The 22,279-nt window shown below is 37.6% G+C and overlaps 3 protein-coding genes across 8 annotated transcripts; 1 reads left to right on the top strand and 2 right to left on the bottom strand.

Annotated features, from left to right (window-relative positions):
* Positions 1-67: 67 nt before the first annotated feature.
* On the bottom strand, positions 68-3,907 carry LOC1282061 (chromatin assembly factor 1 subunit A-A). Its single transcript, XM_061643514.1, has 3 exons — positions 1,828-3,907; positions 1,595-1,758; positions 68-1,513 (listed from the first exon to the last, which is right to left on the bottom strand). Exons 1-3 carry the CDS (start codon positions 3,629-3,631, stop codon positions 194-196), a joined length of 3,288 nt encoding a protein of 1,095 aa, XP_061499498.1. The 5' UTR covers positions 3,632-3,907; the 3' UTR covers positions 68-193.
* Positions 3,908-7,954: 4,047 nt separating this feature from the next.
* LOC1282062 (dual specificity mitogen-activated protein kinase kinase dSOR1) lies at positions 7,955-10,265 on the top strand. The gene is made up of 4 exons (XM_322064.6): positions 7,955-8,223; positions 8,294-9,081; positions 9,158-9,490; positions 9,554-10,265. The coding sequence occupies exons 2-4, from the start codon at positions 8,314-8,316 to the stop codon at positions 9,671-9,673; spliced, it is 1,221 nt and encodes a 406-aa protein (XP_322064.4). The 5' UTR covers positions 7,955-8,223; positions 8,294-8,313; the 3' UTR covers positions 9,674-10,265.
* Positions 10,266-10,895: 630 nt separating this feature from the next.
* Positions 10,896-19,227, bottom strand: LOC1282063 (DENN domain-containing protein Crag). Of its 6 annotated transcripts, none has more exons than XM_061647664.1 (11): positions 19,019-19,227; positions 16,919-17,700; positions 16,723-16,829; positions 16,508-16,658; positions 14,255-16,446; positions 13,888-14,187; positions 13,557-13,640; positions 13,038-13,437; positions 12,517-12,966; positions 12,276-12,454; positions 10,896-12,185 (listed from the first exon to the last, which is right to left on the bottom strand). In XM_061647664.1, exons 2-11 carry the CDS (start codon positions 17,666-17,668, stop codon positions 11,867-11,869), a joined length of 4,932 nt encoding a protein of 1,643 aa, XP_061503648.1. In that variant the 5' UTR covers positions 17,669-17,700; positions 19,019-19,227; the 3' UTR covers positions 10,896-11,866. The 6 variants fall into 6 exon arrangements, with proteins under 6 accessions (XP_061503648.1, XP_322065.4, XP_061503646.1 ...); XM_322065.5 differs by having other exon boundaries at positions 16,919-17,682; positions 19,019-19,222; XM_061647662.1 differs by lacking the exon at positions 19,019-19,227 and adding an exon at positions 18,896-18,979.
* Positions 19,228-22,279: the final 3,052 nt, after the last annotated feature.

The following is a 22,279-nucleotide window of genomic DNA, read 5'->3' as shown; positions in this document are numbered from 1 at the left end:
TGGGGGGTGTTGGGGGGATATCAAAATGTAATAATTGATTAATTTAAATTGAAAAAAACACAGCAAATTATTCGTTGCCGCATATATTCGCATGTGATAGGCTGTATTAATTGCAAGAACATGGGAAAATAATAAACTATAAATACATATTACAGAATCTTATCTAAACAAACGTTACATTTCAACGCAAGGGTCAATCGATTTCGATTATTGTATCATCTGATTTTTTAATTGATTGATCATTTTTTCTATTCTCCCTGCACAAAAACTGACTGATTAGGTTATTTTTTGTAGACTGATTTATATTCTGACCCCTAGGAACGGACATCAAAAGTTTAACACGTTTTTTTGAATTTTGATCTGTGAATGTCTCAGTGCTAGAGCACTTTGTAGCTGGTTTTGTTGTATTTTTTTCTTTTTTGCTATCCAGATTTTTGAGAAGAGATGATGATAGACCTTTTTTTAATGTAGAACTGTCCAAGACCAACGTCTCATTCTCATCTTCTTTAAACATTACTTTTGCAAATTTCACGATACTACCTGCCATAGACGTGGTTTCGTTTAATTTCGTTTTGGATGTACTGACGGTCACCTCATTTGCATCTTTTCGTGCATTGTTCGTATCAATTGGAGGTGTTTTTTGTGTTTCTAATTTAGACTCTTGCTTCGCGTCGGGTTTCTTGTCCATTTTTATGAAACTTTCTTTTTGTAACTGATACTTCCAATCGTTCGGTAATGGCAAATCCATCAGTTTGCACTGTTCCAAAACGCTATTTTCTACTGTCCAACATAATTTTCCCTCCATCGTTCCTTTAATACGACATGCGCCCCATTTAGCTATCTCTTTAATTTTGTTTCTTATACTTTCGAAGCTAAATTCAACAGATTCGTTCCGACTATTCCAAAAGGCATGAAATTCGCGAACTAAAAATTTACGATTATTCACATTTCCATGAACCAATCGCGCTAAGTCGCAGACGGCTTCATCTGTTATTTTGACCTTTTTTATTACTGATTTTTCGATATCTTTACTAGGAGAAATGGAAGTTAAATCTTGATCATTGCAACTACCGTTTGCCCTTGAGTGGGATCGAGTAAATGAAATAGGTTCATCTGGATTATAAAGCATAGCACGGTCGTCAAGCATTTTCCAAATGATTGCAGAACACTCCGAGGAACGAGCTTTGTCTTCCGCGCTAACATTTGTCCAAATACACCCTATGAGCCTGGGTTTAATCTTCTCGGTTTTCTTTTTCATCTCTGCTACAAACTCTTGTTGCATTAGTTTCAACTTTACTTTTTGTACCTCGGGACTATTATCGTCTATTTCGCCTTCCTCCTCAGCATGCAGCTCTTCGTCACTAAGGTGGCCATGAGGCACGAAAAATTCATTATCAACCTCGTAGTCTTCTTCAGGATCTACATCCTTCTCGTCATCGCTGCCATGCAGTGATTCGCCGGGTTCTTCTTCTTCCCATTCATCGTCAGAGTCTACTTCGTAATCAAAGAATTTCTTAAATTAAACAGAATCAATTTTAGTTTCTTTTGTGCATGGGGTTATTATTAAAGTTCTACAATCATTAAATTCTCTTACCATGTCTTGAGCAAAAGGACGTCGCGCCTTTATCAAACAGCTTCGTTTTCGCCATGTTCCTCTATAGGGCGGACGACGATTTTCTTCAAACAGAAAAAACTTGGTTTTCAATTTTTGCTTCATTTTTCCAGGATCTTCCTCGATCTGATGGCATACATTTTCATCTAAAAAAACAACAACAAAAATTAATGATACGCGCATCACAACTGAAATAACACTCAAATCATACATACCAACAACCATAATATCATCGCATTCCTCTTCATCTTCGACATTCCAAGTTCGATCTGTCTTTAAGGGCTTATGAGATTTACTTTTTAACTTCTCAAGATACAAATTGGTGCGATCCATTGCCTGACCATCATCGGTAATATAGAACACCCTTTCCAGAGCATCTCTTTGAACATCATCCAAAACTCTACGAACTGTTGGTGCCAGTCGCATATCTCCTTTAACGCAAAACGGCATAAATCTTTGCCGCTCCATGATAGTCGTTGTTGTGCTCGTTATTCCACCAAAACAAGATTCCACTGAGTTTTCATCATCAGAAGCTTTTACGCCTCCTCCATTGATCGGTTTCTTGACAAAAAAGCTCGTGAAAGCTTGTGCCACCTTCTGTTTCCGTTTTTCCTCTGCTTCTTTTTCTTCTTCCTTACGTTTGCGTTCTTCTTCCTTTTGCTCTTCCTTTTTACGGCGTTCTTCTTCTTTTAAACGCCTTTCTTCATTTTTCTGCTCAATTTCTACTTGTCGTTTTCTTTCCTTTTCTTCGCGCTCCTTTCGTTTATGTTCTTCCTTTTCCTCGCGTTCTTTACGTTTTTGTTCTTCCCTTTCCTCGCGGTCCCTGCGTCTCAACTCTTCTTTTTCTTCTCGCTCCTTGCGTTTTTGTTCCTCTTTTTCTTCGCGTTCTTTTCGCCGCAATCGCTCCTGTTCTTCTTTTTCTCGCGCTTTTTCATCTTTTTCTTGTTGCAGTTTGCGCAGCTTTTCCTCTTTCTCCTTTTGTTTAATTGCTTGCCGTTTTTCGTATTCTTGTCGTCGAGCTATTTGTTTTGGAGTAAGTTTACGAGCCCTATTATCGTCTTCATTCGGAACAATCTTAGAATTAGGTGTACAAAGCATATACACATCATCTTCGCTAGAATCAATATCATATGACGGGTCTACAAAATTAGCACTGCTTGATCGATCCGTCTTCGAATGAGTTTTTAATTCAACCTCTGTATGTGGAGCAAAAATGTCTTCCTTAAACAAAGCCTCCATATCTTGCTCCTTTTTAACAATCGCATCTAACTGCGGTGAACCAATGTAATTTGTTTTTGTATCACTCACACCTACCGAATCTGCTACAAACTTGTAATCTTTAGCAGAAGATTCCAGCACTATAGTTGAGTTTGGCGTCATTGTAACATTTTTAGAATTATCATGCAAAATCTTTGAATCCTCTTTTACACTTAAAGATTTCCAGTTTTCTGTCTCATCAATAGAGTCGTCTGATAAATCTGTATCATCCAAAATTAAAACCTCATTCGTAATACCACCGCTCAAATTCAACCTATCTTCAATAAATGCCTTTCGTTTCACAGGTTTCACTTTTCCCAAAGGACGTTTACGTTTTCCTATGGGCAGTTTTATTAATATTTTTGGTGACTCTGTCCTTTTTACATCGCTTTTCCCACTGCTCTTCTTATTCGCCTTACTTGTAGGCAGACCACTGCAACCAACAGCCGGCTCAGATGTTTCCATATCAGCATTCGTAACATTTGGCTCTGCGATCTCAACTATCTGTTTCCGCGTTTCTTCCGCGACCAGTGTCGTAACATTCTCTTTGACTTCCGATATGCGTCCAGCTTTGGCTACATGTCCGAGATCTATTCCTTCCGTTGATGGTTTTCTCTTCCGTGCTTCTACAGGTTCATCGAAAGTTTTGGCAGATGTTGACAATATTTGAAACGGCAGTCGACTTTGCTTCATTTTACGAGCACTTGCTCCTGGAGACAATTTGGAGCTATCTTGCACCATCGTTGAACCTGAAGAATCCATTATTACGAGTTGGAGTAGCAATTCTTTCCACTTTGTATCAACAATCCAGCACTTTGCTCATAGAATCAGTACGTCACCATATACCAGATATACGACATTAAATCACACTGCAAGACACTATAATTACTCGTCAAACATAACTGGCCATTTACGTTGAACTTATCACACGGATGAAATGCGATAACTCTATTTAATATTTCACCAATTGTTTAGCCAACCGCGTCTTTTCTGGAATCGTGGTATGTTGACATTTAAAAGCGCGCACAAATAAGTTTTATGGTGTCAAGCCCAACAGAGTGACCAGAAACACCGATGTATATATACAGTAGAACATCGATTATCCGGGCAGCTCGGGACCGGACGGTTACCGGTTAATCGATTTGCACGGAAAATGGTCCAAGAAATGTCAAATTCATATAAAAATTATAAAATTCACTAGTGTTATGATTAATTCACTTTGATTTAATCGATTAATCGTTTGTAGAATATTATTTTATTCAATAACTGTAGGTTTGGCAACTTTTCACGGGCAAACATGAATTTCGAAAATACCACTAAACACTACAGAGTTGCACAAAAAACTGGTTGCCCACTTGACTATCGCTGCAAATGTTCGCCGTACGTTTGAGCAGCTGTCACATTTATGCGCACGGTTAAGCCGCCCGCCGGTTAATCCGCCCCCGGATAATCGACGTTCTACTGTATATATCTAGGGCTGGAAATAGACGAACCGAGATCATCGCGGTACCGCGAAAATCGCGTATGACTTGAGCTGTCAATTATGTTATAAAATCTGACAGATAGGCGAGATAATCGCGGTTCGTGTATGGAACCATCCGAGGTCTGGTGACGATTGAATGTGCCAAGAAGAAATATTTTTCTATCAATTTGCGAATCAAATTATTTATTTCACATAGTTTATGCAAAATAAAATACAAAACTCATTTCTCGACACGAGTTTTCACACAAATCCGCCAGGAAAAGTAAAAATAATCGGTTCGCGCTACCGCGAAAATCTCAGCAATACCGATGTTGGGTATCTCTGCGAAACAGCAAGCGCGATTGGAGGCGCGGAAGATTTGACAGCTCTACTGTTCTACAACTGTTATAAACAAGGCGCGAATTTCGCGGTACCGCGACGATCTCGGTTCGTCTATTTCCAGCCTAGGGTTTGAAGGAAAAATCTCAATTTTTTTAATCATTGAACTATAAAACTTAGCCAAACAATAAAATCAGTCTAAATAATCCAGCGAAAATTGAATGATAGCACGTACGATAAAATCATATCCGATGGAGCACTGCTGCGGCTCTAAGCGGTCGCGTGGAGGCCCGAGAAAAATAACATGCCACCACTGAGTCTTAGTCCTTCTTTGGCTTAGAATTCCTAGTACAATTTTCAAATCGACACTTCAGAAAGACCTTCATTTGTTTAACCGCTGAACCAAATCTAATCCATATCCTAGATAAAGGATGCATATTCTCGTGACATCCCAAGTGACATTTTCGAGCAGATTGTTAGCGTTTTTCGAGTTGCTGGAAGCTTAAAGAGCAGGCTTAAAATTGGCTTAAAGAGCAAGCGATATTGCAGAGTTTAAGCTTATTATAACAGTTGAAACGTCAGTGTGAAGCGTTTTTTCTGGTGCCATTTTGAGAAATGTCATCACGTTGTGCACAAGCTACCGGCCCAAAACAAAACATGCGTACTGTTCAATCCATATTAAACAACAAGTTTATTATAAAACACTCTTTCACGTTGTTTTGTTATTTTCCCTGCGTTTCTCAGCTATTCTGATGCTCCTGGATAGATCGTTTATTTCTTTTTACTCAGTGTTTTGGCTGTTGAACACCGAGGACGAAACTGCAAGCTTCTTGTTTGTCCGGCTTCTACCGAAGTTCTGACATAAACTTCAACGCTTCAACACATCGTTGTTCACTCACACACCCATGTTTTCAAGCGTTCATATGAGGCAATGGGTTCAATCGAGCTGTTCGCAAGGAGTTTAAGCTAAAAATGTAGAACAGTTGTCACCTGGGATGGATCTTTCATTTTACGCATTAGCACTCCCCCCCCCCCCCCCACCTAAGGAGTTTCAAGTTTTAACCTACCGAAAACTACAGATAAAATGTTGGCGCTCCTACCGAAATCCGCCAAAATAATCTGACCACACTGAAGCCCAAGGTGGTTAAGGGAATACGACCGTTTACGTTGACGTTTTCTGCTTGTGAAATCGAGCAACCATTACCCAATGGACAAAATAAAGATTTTGTCCGGTGTATTAAACTAAGTTAACTGTACCAGTTTTGGGCAGTGTACCTACCCAAGCGCCACAGATAAGCTTAAACGACTGGAAAATTGAATATCCATAGAAAAAAAATGAAAGCTCCACAGCTTCATTGGTTTGATCAATAGATGGCGTATTACAACTCATCATTATATTGCTATCCTTTTCTTGCAATGTGTTACGACAAGTTTCATCTTATCATGACCTATATAGCCTTCTAACTTTCTGAGCAAAAATCTATATGAATGGTCGTGTGGTCAGATACGTGGGTATCAACACCATCGACCATTACTCAAATCTCACTTGCTTCAGTGCTGGTGGTTTCCATTGGAGTTCTAGCGATGCATAACTTAAATGCGAAACCATACAACAGTACAGAGGAAATGAGAAAGCTCTCCTCCAAGCGATGAAGCTCAGCTGGTTGGGGTATCCCACCAACAGATAGCGCCACCAGCTTTTTTGCTATTTGTAGAATGCATGAGTCGTTTGCCGTCTGCTAAACGAAGTCTTTCTATATTCCGTTTAGGTAGAGAACTTGAGTCGTTTAGAAGCCGTTTAATGGTCGTTTAATGGATTTGTGGCACTTGGGTATTAAATATTTTATACTAGTTTAATTTATTCTAGCTTGAATGGAATTTTAAAATCACGATAAACAAGTTATATTTCACTTTAAATGCTGCCAAAAATAGGTACACAGTAAATGTTCATTTTTAACAGCTCAATGTTGTGGGCTTCTGCCGAACATTTATCGGAAGGCCTGTCAATTTTTTATATGGTATATGACAGATAACGTCGGACAACTAATCGCAAGTCCGACGTTATCTATCAAATCCCAAATATAGTCGAGCGCCGTTTATCCAGGCTCATCGAAACTTGACCTCGCGCGGATATGCTAATAGCACGGATAATGAGTCAAAGAATATATGTGTCGTGATATCCGCAGCTTTCTTCGCCAATTACAACTACATTCGCTTTTTCCATTCTACTTTTTATTATCTTTTTCTTTTCCTCCCACTGCTGTCTCATGTTTCTCAGGATGCTTGTCGCTCTTAACACTTGTAAATATTTTAATTGCAGAAATATGCATTCACTCATTTTATTAAATTGTCTTTTTTGGTAAAAACACGAAAGAAATAATAGGTTGTTTTCAGTACACTGATGTACACAAAGGTTATACGTGTAAAAAAATATTCGACCACATGTCCTCGGCGCGGAACAGTGTGTTCGAGAAATGTGCCGCAGATTCAGCATTGCATCCGATGAATTCAGGTATCATCAACGTTTTCAAGCATCATACCGCAGTCTTGGCCTTGGCTAAGACAGATTCGGCAAGGGGTCCCGTGGTCTTGAGATAAAGTGTGAAACCCTGTATGACCGCTCTCGTTAACATTCGTCCAAAAACTGATCGCTGTGTCGTTCTCTCTCTCCGTCGTCTCCAAAGCTCTCTCCGATTTCGATCGTCTCTCGTGGTCATCGCTCCAATTCGTTTCTCTCCCGCTCTTGTTTCTCTGCCGCTTTCGTTTCTCTGCACTTTGTGCTACCTTTCTCTGGCTCCGTCTCTCGTCCTAGGTTTCTTATCATTTTGACACTTGCCTATACATCAATCTTCTATATTTTTTTATTATTTCTTATTCTATTCTCTACTATATGTATGCAAAAATTCTTCGTTTTTGTTTGAAATTTATCTTATTTATTGATACAAATTAGCAAATTTTTAATGACTTAATGTTTTTCCAATGAGAATATTTGAAATTTGGCATGAATTATAGTGGTTTTTGTTATAACAATGTACTCTGGTATCCGTTTTTTTTTCAAATATCCTCCTCGGAACGCAATGCCACCTTTAAATTGAACTGTCATTTCTCAACAGCACGAATAAACGGATAGCCGGATAAACGGTGCTTCTCTGTAAATTTCATGCGATAAAATCGGTCGTGAATCGCGTATCTCGAGAACAGACTGTACAGGTCAAACTTTATAAGTACGATAAATATATTAACCTTGGGAAGAATGTCAAGCTGCGCTCATTTCAATCCTTTTTTCCTTCTGTCAGTTTTCCAAATTCATAGAACAGCGAAAATCGAAAAATCTTTGCAGATTTGCTCAAGCAAAAATACTTTCTGCAGTCGTTTTGTATCAAGATATATTTTACTATTTTTTTCTATACATACGATCTGTGAAACGTGTTATACGTGCGTAGTTCGGTTAAGATAAACAAGTTTTGTAACTATAATTTGTTTTCGTGCAGATCTTCTACTATCTGCTATTTGGCACCTTGTATCGGATTAGTTCCAGTTAATACACCCAAGGGTAAATCAGTTCCCGCGTTACATACAAGAATATGCAATGTTATGTGCAATATTGTTTTTTTTCTTTTTAGACACATTTCTTGTAATATCAATGAGTAAAATGACAAAAAACAAACTCAATTTGACGTTGCCACCTGGTTCCGTGGATGTTCCTGCTGGACAACAAACAACGCCAACACCCTCCTTTAAAACTCCATCAGGTACCGAATACGTGATTGGAAAACACAATCTTTTGGGAAAAGCTAAGAACAGCATCGATGCACTTACCGAAACATTGGAAGAACTTGAAATGGAAGAAAGTGCACGTAAACGCATTAAAGTGTTTCTCAGTCAAAAAGAAAAAATTGGCGAACTCAGTGATGAGGATTTAGAGAAACTAGGCGAGTTGGGTTCCGGAAATGGGGGAGTTGTAATGAAGGTACGTCACATTCCTACGCAGCTCATAATGGCACGCAAATTGATACACCTAGAAGTAAAACCTGCAATCAAAAAGCAGATTATACGAGAACTTAAGGTATTACACGAGTGTAATTTTCCGCACATAGTTGGATTCTATGGCGCATTCTACAGTGATGGAGAGATAAGCATATGTATGGAATACATGGATGGTGGCTCATTAGACCTAATTTTAAAACGAGCAGGAAGAATCCCGGAAGCTATTTTGGCAAAAATAACATCGGCAGTACTGAAAGGACTAAGCTATCTGAGAGATAAGCATGCCATTATGCACAGGGATGTTAAACCGAGCAACATTCTTGTAAATAGCAGTGGAGAGATAAAGATTTGTGATTTCGGCGTTTCCGGTCAGTTGATTGATTCAATGGCCAATTCTTTTGTAGGTACTCGAAGTTATATGTCGGTAAGTATTCTGTAGTTGTTTTTTTTTTCTTGATGGCCATAATAGCTAGTTCCATACCATTACCTTTTTCTTTCAGCCCGAGCGCTTACAAGGAACGCATTATTCTGTTCAATCTGACATATGGTCACTGGGACTCTCTTTAGTTGAAATGGCGATTGGAATGTATCCGATTCCTCCTCCAGATGCAAAAACATTAGATTTAATATTTCAGGAGCGTGGAGAAGACTGCTCTCCTGGACAAAGCATAATTGAACCTAAACCAATGGCTATTTTCGAACTACTGGACTACATTGTAAACGAACCTCCGCCTAAGTTAGAGCACAATTCTTTTACCGACCGTTTTAAAAATTTTGTTGATCTTTGTCTAAAGAAGAACCCCGAGGAGCGTGCAGATTTAAAAACACTCATGGTAAGAAGATTCGAACATTTTCTAATGAGTTTATACTTTGAAAATATTTTTTTTATCTTTTAGAATCACGAATGGATTAAAAACATTGAAACGGAGGACGTTGATATTGCAGGATGGGTGTGTAAAACCATGGATCTTGCACCATCTACGCCCAAAAGAAACGCGTCACCATTTTCAAATTAATTTGTGCAAGGGTTTTTTGAGTTGTAGGGGGAGCTTTTTTAATTTGATCGACGTTATGGAAGGTCAAATAACACGAGACATTTACTTTGCAGTTCATTGTGGTTTAGTACCGGAGAAAAATAACTTCAGTTTATGTATTTATTATAACATTTTTTTAATATATTTAACCTTTTTCCACTACGTTTCTATGAGTCATCTTAAAAAAATATATATAAATATATAGGCTATAGCAGCGGTCGGTAAACTTGCGACCGGAACTAAATTCTACAAAACAACTTTGTTGAGTTTCATGTGAAGAGCCAAATTGTTAAACCATGAGCAAAAATGTGTAAAAGTTCTTTGAAATATATGAACTGTTTACAGCCACCATCTCGATATCAAAAAGCCGTACCTTGCCGATCCCTGGACTATAGCCATCAATCTAAATTACAATAAAGCTATATTTTTACCATCGAGTTACTTAGATCATAACTGTGATCCAGCCAATCACACTCAAATTTTTGATGAAAAAAACCTAATGGAAACTCAAACAAATTCAATAAAAAAATAAATGTGTAAAACATCTCGATTCGAACTATAATGATTTCAAAAATTTAACTCGACTTTTAATTTTTTTATTGAAATCGCTTGCTTTGGGCTACGAAAATGTAATGCTCGTCACACCGCCGTGATTTGCGAGCATTATTCGCACCAACTTTGTCAAATGCACCTTACGCTTTAGATTGCGCTCTCCCCTGTTTCTATTCGTTGCAAGTGTGAATTTTACCTTCTTTCTTTATTGCTGTTTATCTTTCTTTCTACGTTAGATTTGGCGCAATGTAATTGAAATGAAGTAACCTTGTTCAGAAAACCATAAATGTTACGTCATGGTACAATGTCTGGTGATATATGTACAGTTCGCGCTCGGTAATCCGCACTTGATCAATTTGATCATTAGATCCAAGTGGAATTTAGACAAGCGGAATGCAATCTACCGCGCTCAGATGTCGTGTTTTCACTTGACGTAGCTATACTTTCATGAGGGCTGTTGTTTGTTCCTCACTTAATTTTGTTTCATCCTCACATAATAACGGACAATATAAATTGAACTTTTGTTTGTGAAAACCACATGTAACCGTTTTCCAGAATTTCGGTAATTTGACTGCAATGACTGCAGTAGCACTGAAAGTTTCTGACATCTTCATTCACGAATTTTTGAATTAGGAGTGATCCGTTCTAAGCGTGAATTAAGAGTAATAATATTTATTATTTATTCGATGTAACACCGGTTGCTCTAAACCGGTGTCTACTAGATTACAACTAAAATATTGCTATTAGCAATCCACCACAAAGTGGATCTGGAATGTGTGTTAATAAGCTTAATATGCAGATAATTATTTAACTTTAAAACACAGAAGAAAATAATGTTCGTAAAAAAAACAATCCAAAATATGGTTAAATTTAAGGCACATATATTGTATTTTACTCCATGCTGATCATTTTATTAATCGCTTCAAATCTAGCTACTGTTTTCTCATCGTAAGCTAAACCTACAGTTATCTTAAAGATCACCAATACTGTATGTGATGTTAAAAGCGCATATATTTCTACCAGTTCCTTAAAGTTGTGAACCATACAAACAAAATTAAATGGACGTTGCGAATCATAGGACCTTGAATAACCTCATGTTTAACTACATAGTTAAAATGAAAATCGATGTCAATACAAATCCAAAGTAAGTTCTAACACCCTTCACATTTAATGTAGTATATAATAAGTATACACAAATCTGTAGTAGGCAGGGCACGCGAGATCCTATTTCATTGCTATTGAAGCCATAACATTATTCATGATTTTTTTTAATCTTTTATTATAAGAACCTTAGGTTCAGTATAGTGTGTGTCAATTTTCCTAAGTTATTCGCTGCTATTTTAACCAGGAATGAAAATGAGCATATTTACATTGCACTGACACTAAATTTACAACGATTGAATTAGTTCAATCCCACGTCTTGACTCTTTGAAAAAAAAACCTGCAAACTTATTATCATAACCGTACTTTCAATACAATATGAAGACAAATATTCCAAACATCTTTTGCTCGTAGCTCTACATAAAATAAACTAAAAACTATGAAATGTTACTAAAACCCAGTTAACCATTTATGTTACCAACGATGCGACACAAACATGCATAAGCTGCATGGAAACAAAGGTCAGGGCAAAAGCAGCGGTTTGAAGTAAACACGACAAAATATGGCCGTAGACGACGGCGGCAGATCCTGACTACGGTAAAATGTGTTACATTCCTTCTCAGTCAATTTATCGAATACCGCAGCATATTCACGATGAAACGATATAAGATCGATATCAGCCCTGCCTATCTCGACGAATGCTAGAAATAACATGTCACGGTAAATTGAGTGCGTTCTATCAACACCTCGATGTTTCAGCTTTTGTCTCTCATTGGCTAATCGTTTTACCGGAGTTAACAAATCGTTGCAACGAATAGAGGCTATTATTTGTTGCATCACACTGCAGAGGATATGAAATTCAAAAAATAATAACAATATATTGCGCAATTCATCTGGGATACCACGTAAATAATAAACTTGAAATACTTACGATCGATTAATCGACGTTTGATCAGTGAGTAGAGCTTTCAATAACGTACTATCAGGTTGATTTTGACGCCACAACATATACATTGCCGGTCCCGCCTCAGAATGAAGTCTAGGATTGTCCCACAAGCAATGGACTTCAATTGATTTTACATTACTTAAAGGATCGGCTTTGTCATCCTCCTGATAAAATATAGATTATTATTGCAATTCTTGGAAAATTCTTTTACATGACCCCTACTTACCTGATTAGGTAGAACAAGATTTGCAAGATGGGTGTTAACATCAATCCGATCCATGAACCATACTAAGTTCCAATATATAATAGGATGTTCCTCAACAAATTTTGTTTTAGTTAGTGCCAGATCTCCTTCTTCACTTAGGATGTTTTCTAATTCTTTCCGCAATACGAGCGGATTTAAATATGGCACGCTTATCATGTCCTGTTGATTCTTTGAAGACGTACGCGGTGAAGATTTGTCTTCTCGATGGTCCTGATTTTGATCTTTCGAAATTATTTGCACATTCAAAAATGGCACTGTCACTTTGCTACATGCATTACATGTGGTGTTCAAATTAGAATCTTCCGCCGACCATCCTGCCATAACGTCTTCGTCATATAAGAGTACTGAACAATTGTGGCATTGCGAACAAGATGTTATTTCTATTAAAACATCTACATCTGACTCTCCTCCCTAAAAATAAATTTTGATCCAATGTATGCAATGTATGAATACATATTTTGTTCGCATAGAATTTACCATACCTCTATAATTATAGGATAAATATTGTCCGGAAATGTTGGATATGCATTTAGGCTGCTAGTGGATGTGGCATTCTCACCCAAGGGAACTAAATTATTGTAACTGGATTTTCGCGATTCGCTAAAACGTCCCCATAGGTCAAATTCACTGGACACACGCCTTGAACGGTTGCCATTTAATGCCATCGTCGTATCGTCGTGTTGATGAAGATCGTTTTCTGAACCATGGCCATTTCTCTCTATCGTGCTGTTCAAACCGGTACCAGTCTTTACAGGCGTTGTATTTGCCGATATGGCTTCCTTGATATCATCTAATTTTTTTGCTACGGAGCTGGCAGCACTTTTTATGCTGCTGATTCCACTTTGTATAATTTCATTCGACTTTTTCCCTGTGAGACTGGGGCTAAAAAAAAACATAATGTAATTATAAAATGTTGCAATTTACATTTTTCGCTTTCTTACAAAACAATATACAAGATACATCATCTATTATTTCTAGATATTGTTTTCACTAGAACTCACCTTATGTTAGTAATGTTTTCTATCATGTTTGTTGATAACGATTTCAAGTCTTTTTTCATTGACATACGTGCGGGTGAGTATCGGCTATAACGTTAACAAAATAATAAAAGAAAACAAAAATAACTCTTGCTACACATACAAAATACATTCTGCAAACAAACACAAAAACACACGATAGGTAATGTGTGTTAATTCAAGGTAATAAACTAGTGCATTCAAAACAAGAACAACTGTATCAAGCTGGCTACAATATAGGCTTAGTTAAAAAAATGAATTTAAAATGTAACAGAATTACAAACATGTGTATTTTCTTAAACTTTCATTTACTCACCCAAAATTAAATTTTAATGTTGACCCCAAACTTCCAAATCCTGATGTGGCTGTGCTGGTCATGGGCATAGTTTCTGACCGTTGCATGCTCTTATTGAGTTGTGTAGAATCGTCAAATGTTGCCGAGCGCTGTCCTTTGAATAAAATGGGTTGATCGGTATAAATACTGTTGTTGTTACTTATTTCACATCGATCAACTGTCTCATCTACAGGTTCGCAATTGATCTCGCTCTCTACAGCTGCATTATCGTTTAACGCGCCTAATGGATCACCCTGCGTGACCAGGGTGCGAGGCGATATTCTGTAACAAAGAATTAGGATGTGTCACTTCACACTGTTAACATCGACCCATATATGTCAGTACTTACTTTGTGGGACTGCCCTTTGGATTAGTTTCCTTCGACAAATTTAACGCGTCATTAGTACTACTTTCTTCTTTTTCATTAAACTCGAGTGTCCTCTTTGCTTTAATTCCATCGCCTTTAATTTGCTTTTGTAATTTATCTATAAATTTCGAGTCTCCAGCAAAACTATCAACTTTTGCTAGCATGCGCGGACTAAGGTCACAAGAGTTCGTAGGTGGTGTTTTTTTATATACAGCAGTTGATTCTTTGCCATCACTCACAATTGCGGCATTGGACTGTAGTTTGTGATGATGGTTCGCTTCGCCGCTAATCAATAATCCAGCACTCGATAGTACATCAGAAGATTCTTGATGTCCAGGGGTTGTATTTTGCCTTACAATTGCTCCAATTCTTCCACGAAGCTTGTCAAAAGCCGAAAAATCGAGCGTTACATTGACATTTTGTTCTGCTTGCGAATATCCAGAATCCAGGCTAGTTCTCGATGCGCCTTCGACGGACTGTAATGTACAGCCTATCACATTATTTTCGTTTGATAAAGAGAGTCGTCGACGATCGGCGCATTTTTTGCCTGCTCGTTTGAAATGTGCTGCGCCAATTACAATATTACGTAGTCTATTCCAGCGCATTTGCGAAGATAAAATTGAGTCTGATGGCCACTGAGCTTCCAAAACACACCGATTATAAACACCATACGTCAAAGCGTTAGGTTGAATACCCGATCTTTTCATTAAGTAATGCAATCGAACGGCCAAGACAGGAAGATTGTGCAATCCGCACAGTTGCATCATAATGCGATAGCAAACTTCATCACATGGTACCTTCAACCTGCAGGCTTTGCTAAGTAAATCGTATGCCTCTTTTAGCACCGAATGCTCGCGACCGGTATTTTCTGATATCAAACTTGGTAACACGATGAAGTATATAGAGTAGCACGTGGCAAGCAAATGTTTTGCCCACAACTCCGGATTCCCTTGATGTTTACGAGCTAGCTTTTGAGCCGTTTTTATTTCATGCTTAGTTCGTCGCGCCATCGGAGATCCCGGTGCTAGACTACTATGTTGCTGAAGTGCATTATCGATTACACTTCTGCGCGTTTGCTTTAACAACAGTGGGTCAAGCGTAAAGGAACTGTACGTATACAATTGATCCGACAGACCTGGCTGGCATTCGGGGGGCAGAATAAACTTAGTACGCTCACTACTCTGTCCCGAGTCCCATTCAATGAGTTTTATCTCAGTTTGTGTATCTTCGTATGCACTAACTTTTTCGGCACATTCATCGAAAAATGCTAAATTGTGGTCACTGTCCGAAACAAATGAACGCTCTTCGATAAATCTGATGAACATTTGTGTTTTCATGAGAAGCTGAAAAAATTTATGGTTTGTTTTATCGCGAGATCGTAGAAATGCATCCATACGAAACAATGCACTAGGATCCGTTGCACCAATCGTAGGCGCCTTCGATATAGGTACCAGATAATCTCTGTAACCCTTCAAAGTACATGCCATGAACTGCAAAAACGCTTCTTGGATCCGTTGCTCTAAATTTTGTTCTCTTTTTCGCTTCTTCAAGTCTCGATCTAAGCTATTGCTTGAATCACATCCATGATTTTGACTCATTTCTTCCAAGTTACGCAGAGTCTGGCGAAGGACCCTAGCCGCCCTTTTCGGCAACAACTTGGTCGTGAGATGTTTCTGCGATTCGCACAGGCTGATATTATTTGTATCAAGATCCACACAAGTCACATCGTTTGGCGGTTCGTACAGATCAAAAAAACGCGAATCTACTCCAATTAGATATGGTAATGGCGCGTGCAGCACCTCCGCTAAGCCTAGTGGGCATAGAGGTATATATGGACACTGCCATTTGAAAGGAAATAAAAACGACGACACTGCTTCTGCTACTGCCGTCAGTATTGCTGGACGTAATGAATGTATAAGCAACTTTTGTTCTGTTAAAACCAGTAAAAGCACATGCAGACAGTTTTCAGGGCCAAGATTGGATAGAAGTTGACGAAACCCAGCACCACTCCGTGGCAGAGGTGAATCTTCTGGTAGCGTTAAGAGAACTCTATTGTTACTCAGCGTAGAAAGCTGTAGCAAAATGCTTGGGGAAGGAAAAGGCACCTCATCGAGCAAATGAGTAATATACCGTTCGATAGGCACAGGTAGTTTTTCGTCGAGAATAGATAATTGCTGAAATTAATTTAAAACTTTTGGAGACATGTTCTTCAATAGCTGTGATTTTTGTTCTTACATGTAAGAATTGAAGCCATTTCTCAAAAGTATCTCCAAACGGCCATCTTGACAAAATACAAATGGATTTGTTCACATGCAGTGAATGGGTCTTATGCGACTCCTCAGTCCAATCCAGTAATTCCCGCTGTTGTCCATTTAAATGTTTTTCACTAAAAGAAAAAATAATATAATGTAGCACGCTTACCCTAACTATATAGATTACGTCTCACTCACCTGAAGTCCTCGTAGAACGTTAATGCTGATCCATAGACTTTGTATGTTCCATCGTTAACGGTCAAAACAAACGTACTAAAGATAGGCTGAATGGGTTTTCTTTTCATCTATAATATAATAGGGGAAGTTAAAAAAAGATTAACGTTTAATTAATGGCCGTTTTGAAAAAAAAAAACAATCATAATAAATAATTTACCTTTCCGTCCCCTCCCGGTACATGGGGCCACGTTTCCAAAGTTGTACCCATTGGTAGACAAAATAACGGTACACTTGGACACAGCGTTAGCGGAAAATCGTTATGATCATACGTTGGATAACGATGCAAAATTTCTGGTTCGTAGCTGATCAATTTCGGACGGTTCATTGATTTTTTATAACACAAATAGACATCACTTCCCATGATACCTTTGTTAAGTGTTTTGTGGATCATGCAAAAAGCATGAGGTGGTTTTTCACCTTTTGAAGGTATCACGACGCACAAATCAGTTACAACAAGTTCATTGCAAGGCATATCCGTGGTAGCACGTCTAAACGTTAGAAATGTTTTGGCAGAGGAGTTGTTTACATTCGCCAACCGATCCCCAGGTGTACTAAGAACGATCTCGGCATCGGCCATGATACGTTCTGCGCCTTCGTACATCACACCTATATCGACCAAAGGCGGCTTATCCTTTCCACGTCGATAGTAAATAAAGCAACCGATGGTGCGCACAGAACCGTAATTTAAATCGGCTAATAGTCCCGAGGGGGTGTTTTCAAGGATTTCGTAATCAGCAGGAATTTTTTCACCAAGAGAAGGAAAATATACTCCTATGTCTGTTATTGGATCGATACTGTTAGTCGATCGTAAGTGCGATGAGTCGTTGAAAATGTTTTCTTTTAGCAGTTTTGGCTGGTCGGTCATTCCAGCTACTACAAAGTAATCTGCAACGCGCCTTTCCTCCATCGTTGATGATATTCCTGCAAGAATGTCAAACCCTAAACAGTGATTATGTGGTCATAAATCTTAAATCTTGTATGTTATATATTTATTTCTAAATAAATAAACAAAAAAAAACAAATATATATATATATATATATATATATATATATATATATATATATATATATATATATATATATAACGTAAAGCTGTTGAAGTAAATAATAATGTAATCCTATTGATCATCATAATCATACTGCGTCTGAGCCACCATCCGCCAAAACGAATCCCTTATCCCAGTCACAGGGAGAAGGGTGAGGCTGACAAAATGATACTTGAAAGTGAATTGAAAATAAATATCAGAGATCAACTATGATCAAACTTACACTCTAACCAAAATCCAGATCACAGTTGTATGTATACTGTTAAATTTGCTCACTTTCCAATTTTAATTTTTTATCTTCTTCTTCTTCTTTGGCACAGCAACCGCTGTCGGTCAATGCCTGTCTGTACCCACTAGTGAAGTGAGCTTGGCTTTTAATGACTTATTGTTACCATAGCAGGATAGTCAGTCCTACTACGTATGGGGGCACGGTCTATTCGGGACTTGAACTCATGACTGTCATGTTGCTAAGTCGTAAGAGTTGACGACTGTACCACCAGACCGGCCCGATTTTTTTATAAATTTTTAGACTCCCTATTTTTTTTCTAAAACAATGTAAATATAACATAGATGGATCTTCATGGACCGATTAGTTAAGAGAAGTTTCAACTCGAATGATTTTGTTTATATTGTTTTCTGTAGCCATACCAAATACACTTGCTCAGTCACGGCCAGTGTTTGTAGGCAATGCCGACTCAATCCAAAAGGTTTACTCAGATACACAGACACTAACGCATTATATATATATAATACATAATTATACACACATACAACACGTTTGCTGTACGGTGCAATTTTGTCACACCAGTATGCACATGAAATAAATAACACACAGGCCTTGGAATTTGCAATAAAAAAACAGTTTCTGTGCAACAAGAAGTATCTTCTTGTGTGACTCTTTCGCCAATTCAACATGTTGGATTGCGAATTTGCACTTTCTTTTATTTGCATGATGCTCCCGGGATGTTTCCATGGTCTGAGCACTGATCAATCTGATTTAACAGTTATACTTATGTGTATATTCCAGCAGTTTATGCTAGTTGAGCATTAATTAAAGAAACTAATAAGCATAACCGAAATACATTTACATTTTTTATCGATTACGGTCTTTTTACTGCTAAGCAATCTATCCGATCGCACAATCACAGCCACACCTTCTACAATTGTCACACAACACTGTATATCAAGTATTAACCATAACCCAATCTTACCAAGTTTTTTGTGCCTGTATTTTAGAATCGTTATAACTTCACAATTATTCAAATGTTCGATTATTCAAGTTGCTTTATTAGTTCTCTTCGTACGGAAGTGTGAAGATTATGTTCATGTTTGTTATTTTCACCTATTCTTTCGTGATGCAAGTGGATAAATACCATGAATTGTACACATTGGCAATAGCTGTCAAACTTGAAGATACAGTGTGTTCCAAAGTAACGCAATTAACCCTGTTATTAGCAACCAAAATACACTAGTCCTTACAGCCGTGTCCGTATCTGTGCTGCATCAGATGCGATTTGACAGGATTTTCCAATCGAATAAATAACCTTTGCCACTGATCTCAACACCTTTGATTTCGATCAAAGTGAGTGTATATATCAGGTGGGATTATGGTGTTCTTTCTCACCAATACATCGACACACAATTTGACGGTTTGTTCCATAGCAAAATCTAGTATGCCTTGAAGTTTAAACGAAATCTCGCAGAAATTGTATATGAATATCCATAGAAAAAAAAAGAAAGCTCCACAGCTTCATTGGTTTGATCAACAGATGGCGTATTACAACTCATCATTATATTGCTATCCTTTTCTTGCAATGTGTTTCGACAAGTTTCATCTTATCATGACCTCAGATAAGATATAGCCTTCTAACTTTCTGAGCAAAAATCTATATGAATGGTCGCGTGGTCAGATACGTGGGTATCAACACCAACGACCATTACTCAAATCTTACTTGCTTCAGTGCTGGTGGTTTACGTTGGAGTTTAGTATTTAAACAATCGTATCGCCGTTCTAGTTCTAGCGATGCATAACTTCAATGCGAAACCATACAACAGTACAGAGGAAATGAGAAAGCTCTCCTCCAAGCGATGAAGCTCAGCTGGTTGGAGGACCCACCAACAGATAGCGCCACCAGCTTTTTTGCTATTTTTAGAACGCATGAGTCGTTTGCCGTCTGCTAAACGAAGTCTTTCTATATTCCGTTTAGGTAGAGAACTTGAGTCGTTTAGAAGCCGTTTAGTGGTCGTTTAGTGGATTTGTGGCACTTGGGTAGGTTGGTAGCTTTTCTACGAGCAATGAGCGGCCTACTAAAGATATTCAAAACTTGTTACCATCAAAGAAGCGTTTTCTGAAGCGTTTGAAGCTTTATATCATGAATATGATATAATAAAATAAAAATATTATATTATATCATATTATATAATAAAATATTGAATTATATGTTATTCGCTTCAAAACGTTAAATGTTAAAAATACATTTACAAAATACCAGTTGGTTTAAGTTTTTTTCAAAACTCTTGTATCTTCATTTATAGTTGCATGTACCATTTGGTAATCTTCTTTAACGAACTGTAATGAACAAATAACGTGGTCTTTTGATGGTGTCTAAGACTCACCCCTTTTGCAAAATTTAATCCATTTACTACGTAACGATGTGTCAACTGGAAACTTGTGGAATACTACATCTTTTGGAGCTTTTTTTACTTTATATCGTGTATTTCGACAAGCTGAACAAGCATTGCTTGAAGCCATTTCAACAGCTAAAAATGAAAATCAGAAAAATCAGAAAGACACATAACATACACACCGCATAAAGGTAATCAGCCGTACCGGCGAACTCGTTCGTTCACCGCTATCAGCCGTACGTGGGAACGTTCGCCGCGACGTTCATTTTCACTCATATCATAGCCCTCTAGATCAAAAATTAGAAAACCGTATAGATTTTGTACTGGCCAACCTAGTGGTACAACCCTGTCCACTCATGAGCGACGAATGTTTCTCGTCGAACGAGTTCGCCGGTACGGCAAAAATTGCTGTTTGTTTGTTTGTTTGTTTGTTTGTTTGTTTTTTTTATTACGGCCTGGCCGTATTAACCCCTTTCGAGGAAGTGTATGTTGTTAAACTTGAAAAAAACCTGTCTATTGTAAGATGTATTGATTGTGTGGAAGTGTGTGAAATGTGTGATTATATGGAAATATTATTATTTTGCATAAACGTGTGGATAATTTTAAGATAATCTATATCAAACATAGCCAATAGGTCTCGAACTGGGATGAGTGGTGTCTTTTTTATAGTTTTCACTGATGCACGGAGTTGATACCTACAGCTTTCGTACGTTTGACACGACCACAGTAAGTGGTCAATGTCATGGTGTCCTATACCACACGGACACTCTTTTGTCTTTGACAAGCCTATGCGCTGGAGATGAGCGTTTAACCCATAGTGATTTGAAATCAGTCTTGACATTTCTTTGTTATTTGGATGATTTTAACGTTTTTTTCCTACAACCTGGGTATGTTTGGCTCATTATTTTTATAATATCTTTGTATTGGAGCATCGAATCGATCCAACATTTTCAGAATGCATAGAAAAACGCGTTTCAAACAGTGGTAAAAAATTCAGAACTTTCCAATTTTTTAAATTGTACTTTAAAAAATAAAATCATAAAAAAATAAATCAATAAAAATAAAATTCCAAAAAAGAATAAATTAAAAAAGCATAAACGATTTAACATACGCCTCATATTCATTATTTTATTGTTCTGGTTCTCTTAATTACAAAACTTGCCAAACTATTGGCTGACAGCAATTCTGCCGAAAAATGCTGAGCTCTGCACCATGTATTTGATTTTTTTTAATATACGCAAGGAAATGGTGTGTAACTTGGTATATAAATAACAAATGACCTTATTTTCACTACAAAATTGTGTTTTGTGACATTTTTTACCACATTTGTGTAGAATTTCACTTTTTAGTTACCCTGCCGAAACCAGGTACAATGCCGAAAAATGGTACAGTTACCCTAGCTTTACATTAATAACACGTGAATTATTTGAATATTCCAGTATTTTACTAAATTACTCAACAAAAACCATTACTAATAAGCTTAAATTTGTACTCACACTTTAGAAGCAAGAGCTTAAACGAAGTCCAATGTTGTGATCCATTTGGCCCCTTTGTTTTGATGTGTTTTGACGTTTACCCCACACAATACATTTTGATACGTTGATTTTAAAATTTCAATTTAATCATTTATATTTGTTATTAATGCGTACATTTCTAATTGTTTTATATGAATATATAAGACATTGAAGTATCGATTGCCGTGAAAATAACAGTGTAAGGTCGTTTAACCAATAAGATACAGACCAAAATCCTCTTAGTAGTTGTTCGCGCAATACTGATAGGCTTATTAGACAAAAGAAAATATTGTGATCTTCGTTTGCTTTTTTTTTGGTCTCGCGACTAATCTG

Source organism: Anopheles gambiae, chromosome 2 (genome assembly GCF_943734735.2).
Source record: "Anopheles gambiae chromosome 2, idAnoGambNW_F1_1, whole genome shotgun sequence".
Taxonomy (NCBI): domain Eukaryota; kingdom Metazoa; phylum Arthropoda; class Insecta; order Diptera; family Culicidae; genus Anopheles; species Anopheles gambiae.
Note: the sequence above shows the minus strand (reverse complement) of the source record. Positions and strands in the feature narration are given on the sequence as shown.

Coding starts and splice junctions, on each gene's coding strand:
- LOC1282062 (XM_322064.6), top strand. CDS start 8,314: ATGAGTAAAATGACAAAAAACAAACTCAATTTGACGTTGCCACCTGGT. Junction 9,082..9,157: donor GTACTCGAAGTTATATGTCG/GTAAGTATTCTG, acceptor TTTTTCTTTCAG/CCCGAGCGCTTACAAGGAAC. Junction 9,491..9,553: donor CAGATTTAAAAACACTCATG/GTAAGAAGATTC, acceptor TTTATCTTTTAG/AATCACGAATGGATTAAAAA.
- LOC1282063 (XM_061647664.1), bottom strand. CDS start 17,668: ATGGAGGAAAGGCGCGTTGCAGATTACTTTGTAGTAGCTGGAATGACC. Junction 14,188..14,254: donor CCAAAGGGCAGTCCCACAAA/GTAAGTACTGAC, acceptor TCTTTGTTACAG/AATATCGCCTCGCACCCTGG. Junction 12,455..12,516: donor ATCTTGTTCTACCTAATCAG/GTAAGTAGGGGT, acceptor ATATTTTATCAG/GAGGATGACAAAGCCGATCC.
- LOC1282061 (XM_061643514.1), bottom strand. CDS start 3,631: ATGGATTCTTCAGGTTCAACGATGGTGCAAGATAGCTCCAAATTGTCT. Junction 1,759..1,827: donor CGATGATATTATGGTTGTTG/GTATGTATGATT, acceptor TTGTTTTTTTAG/ATGAAAATGTATGCCATCAG. Junction 1,514..1,594: donor GTCCTTTTGCTCAAGACATG/GTAAGAGAATTT, acceptor GTTTAATTTAAG/AAATTCTTTGATTACGAAGT.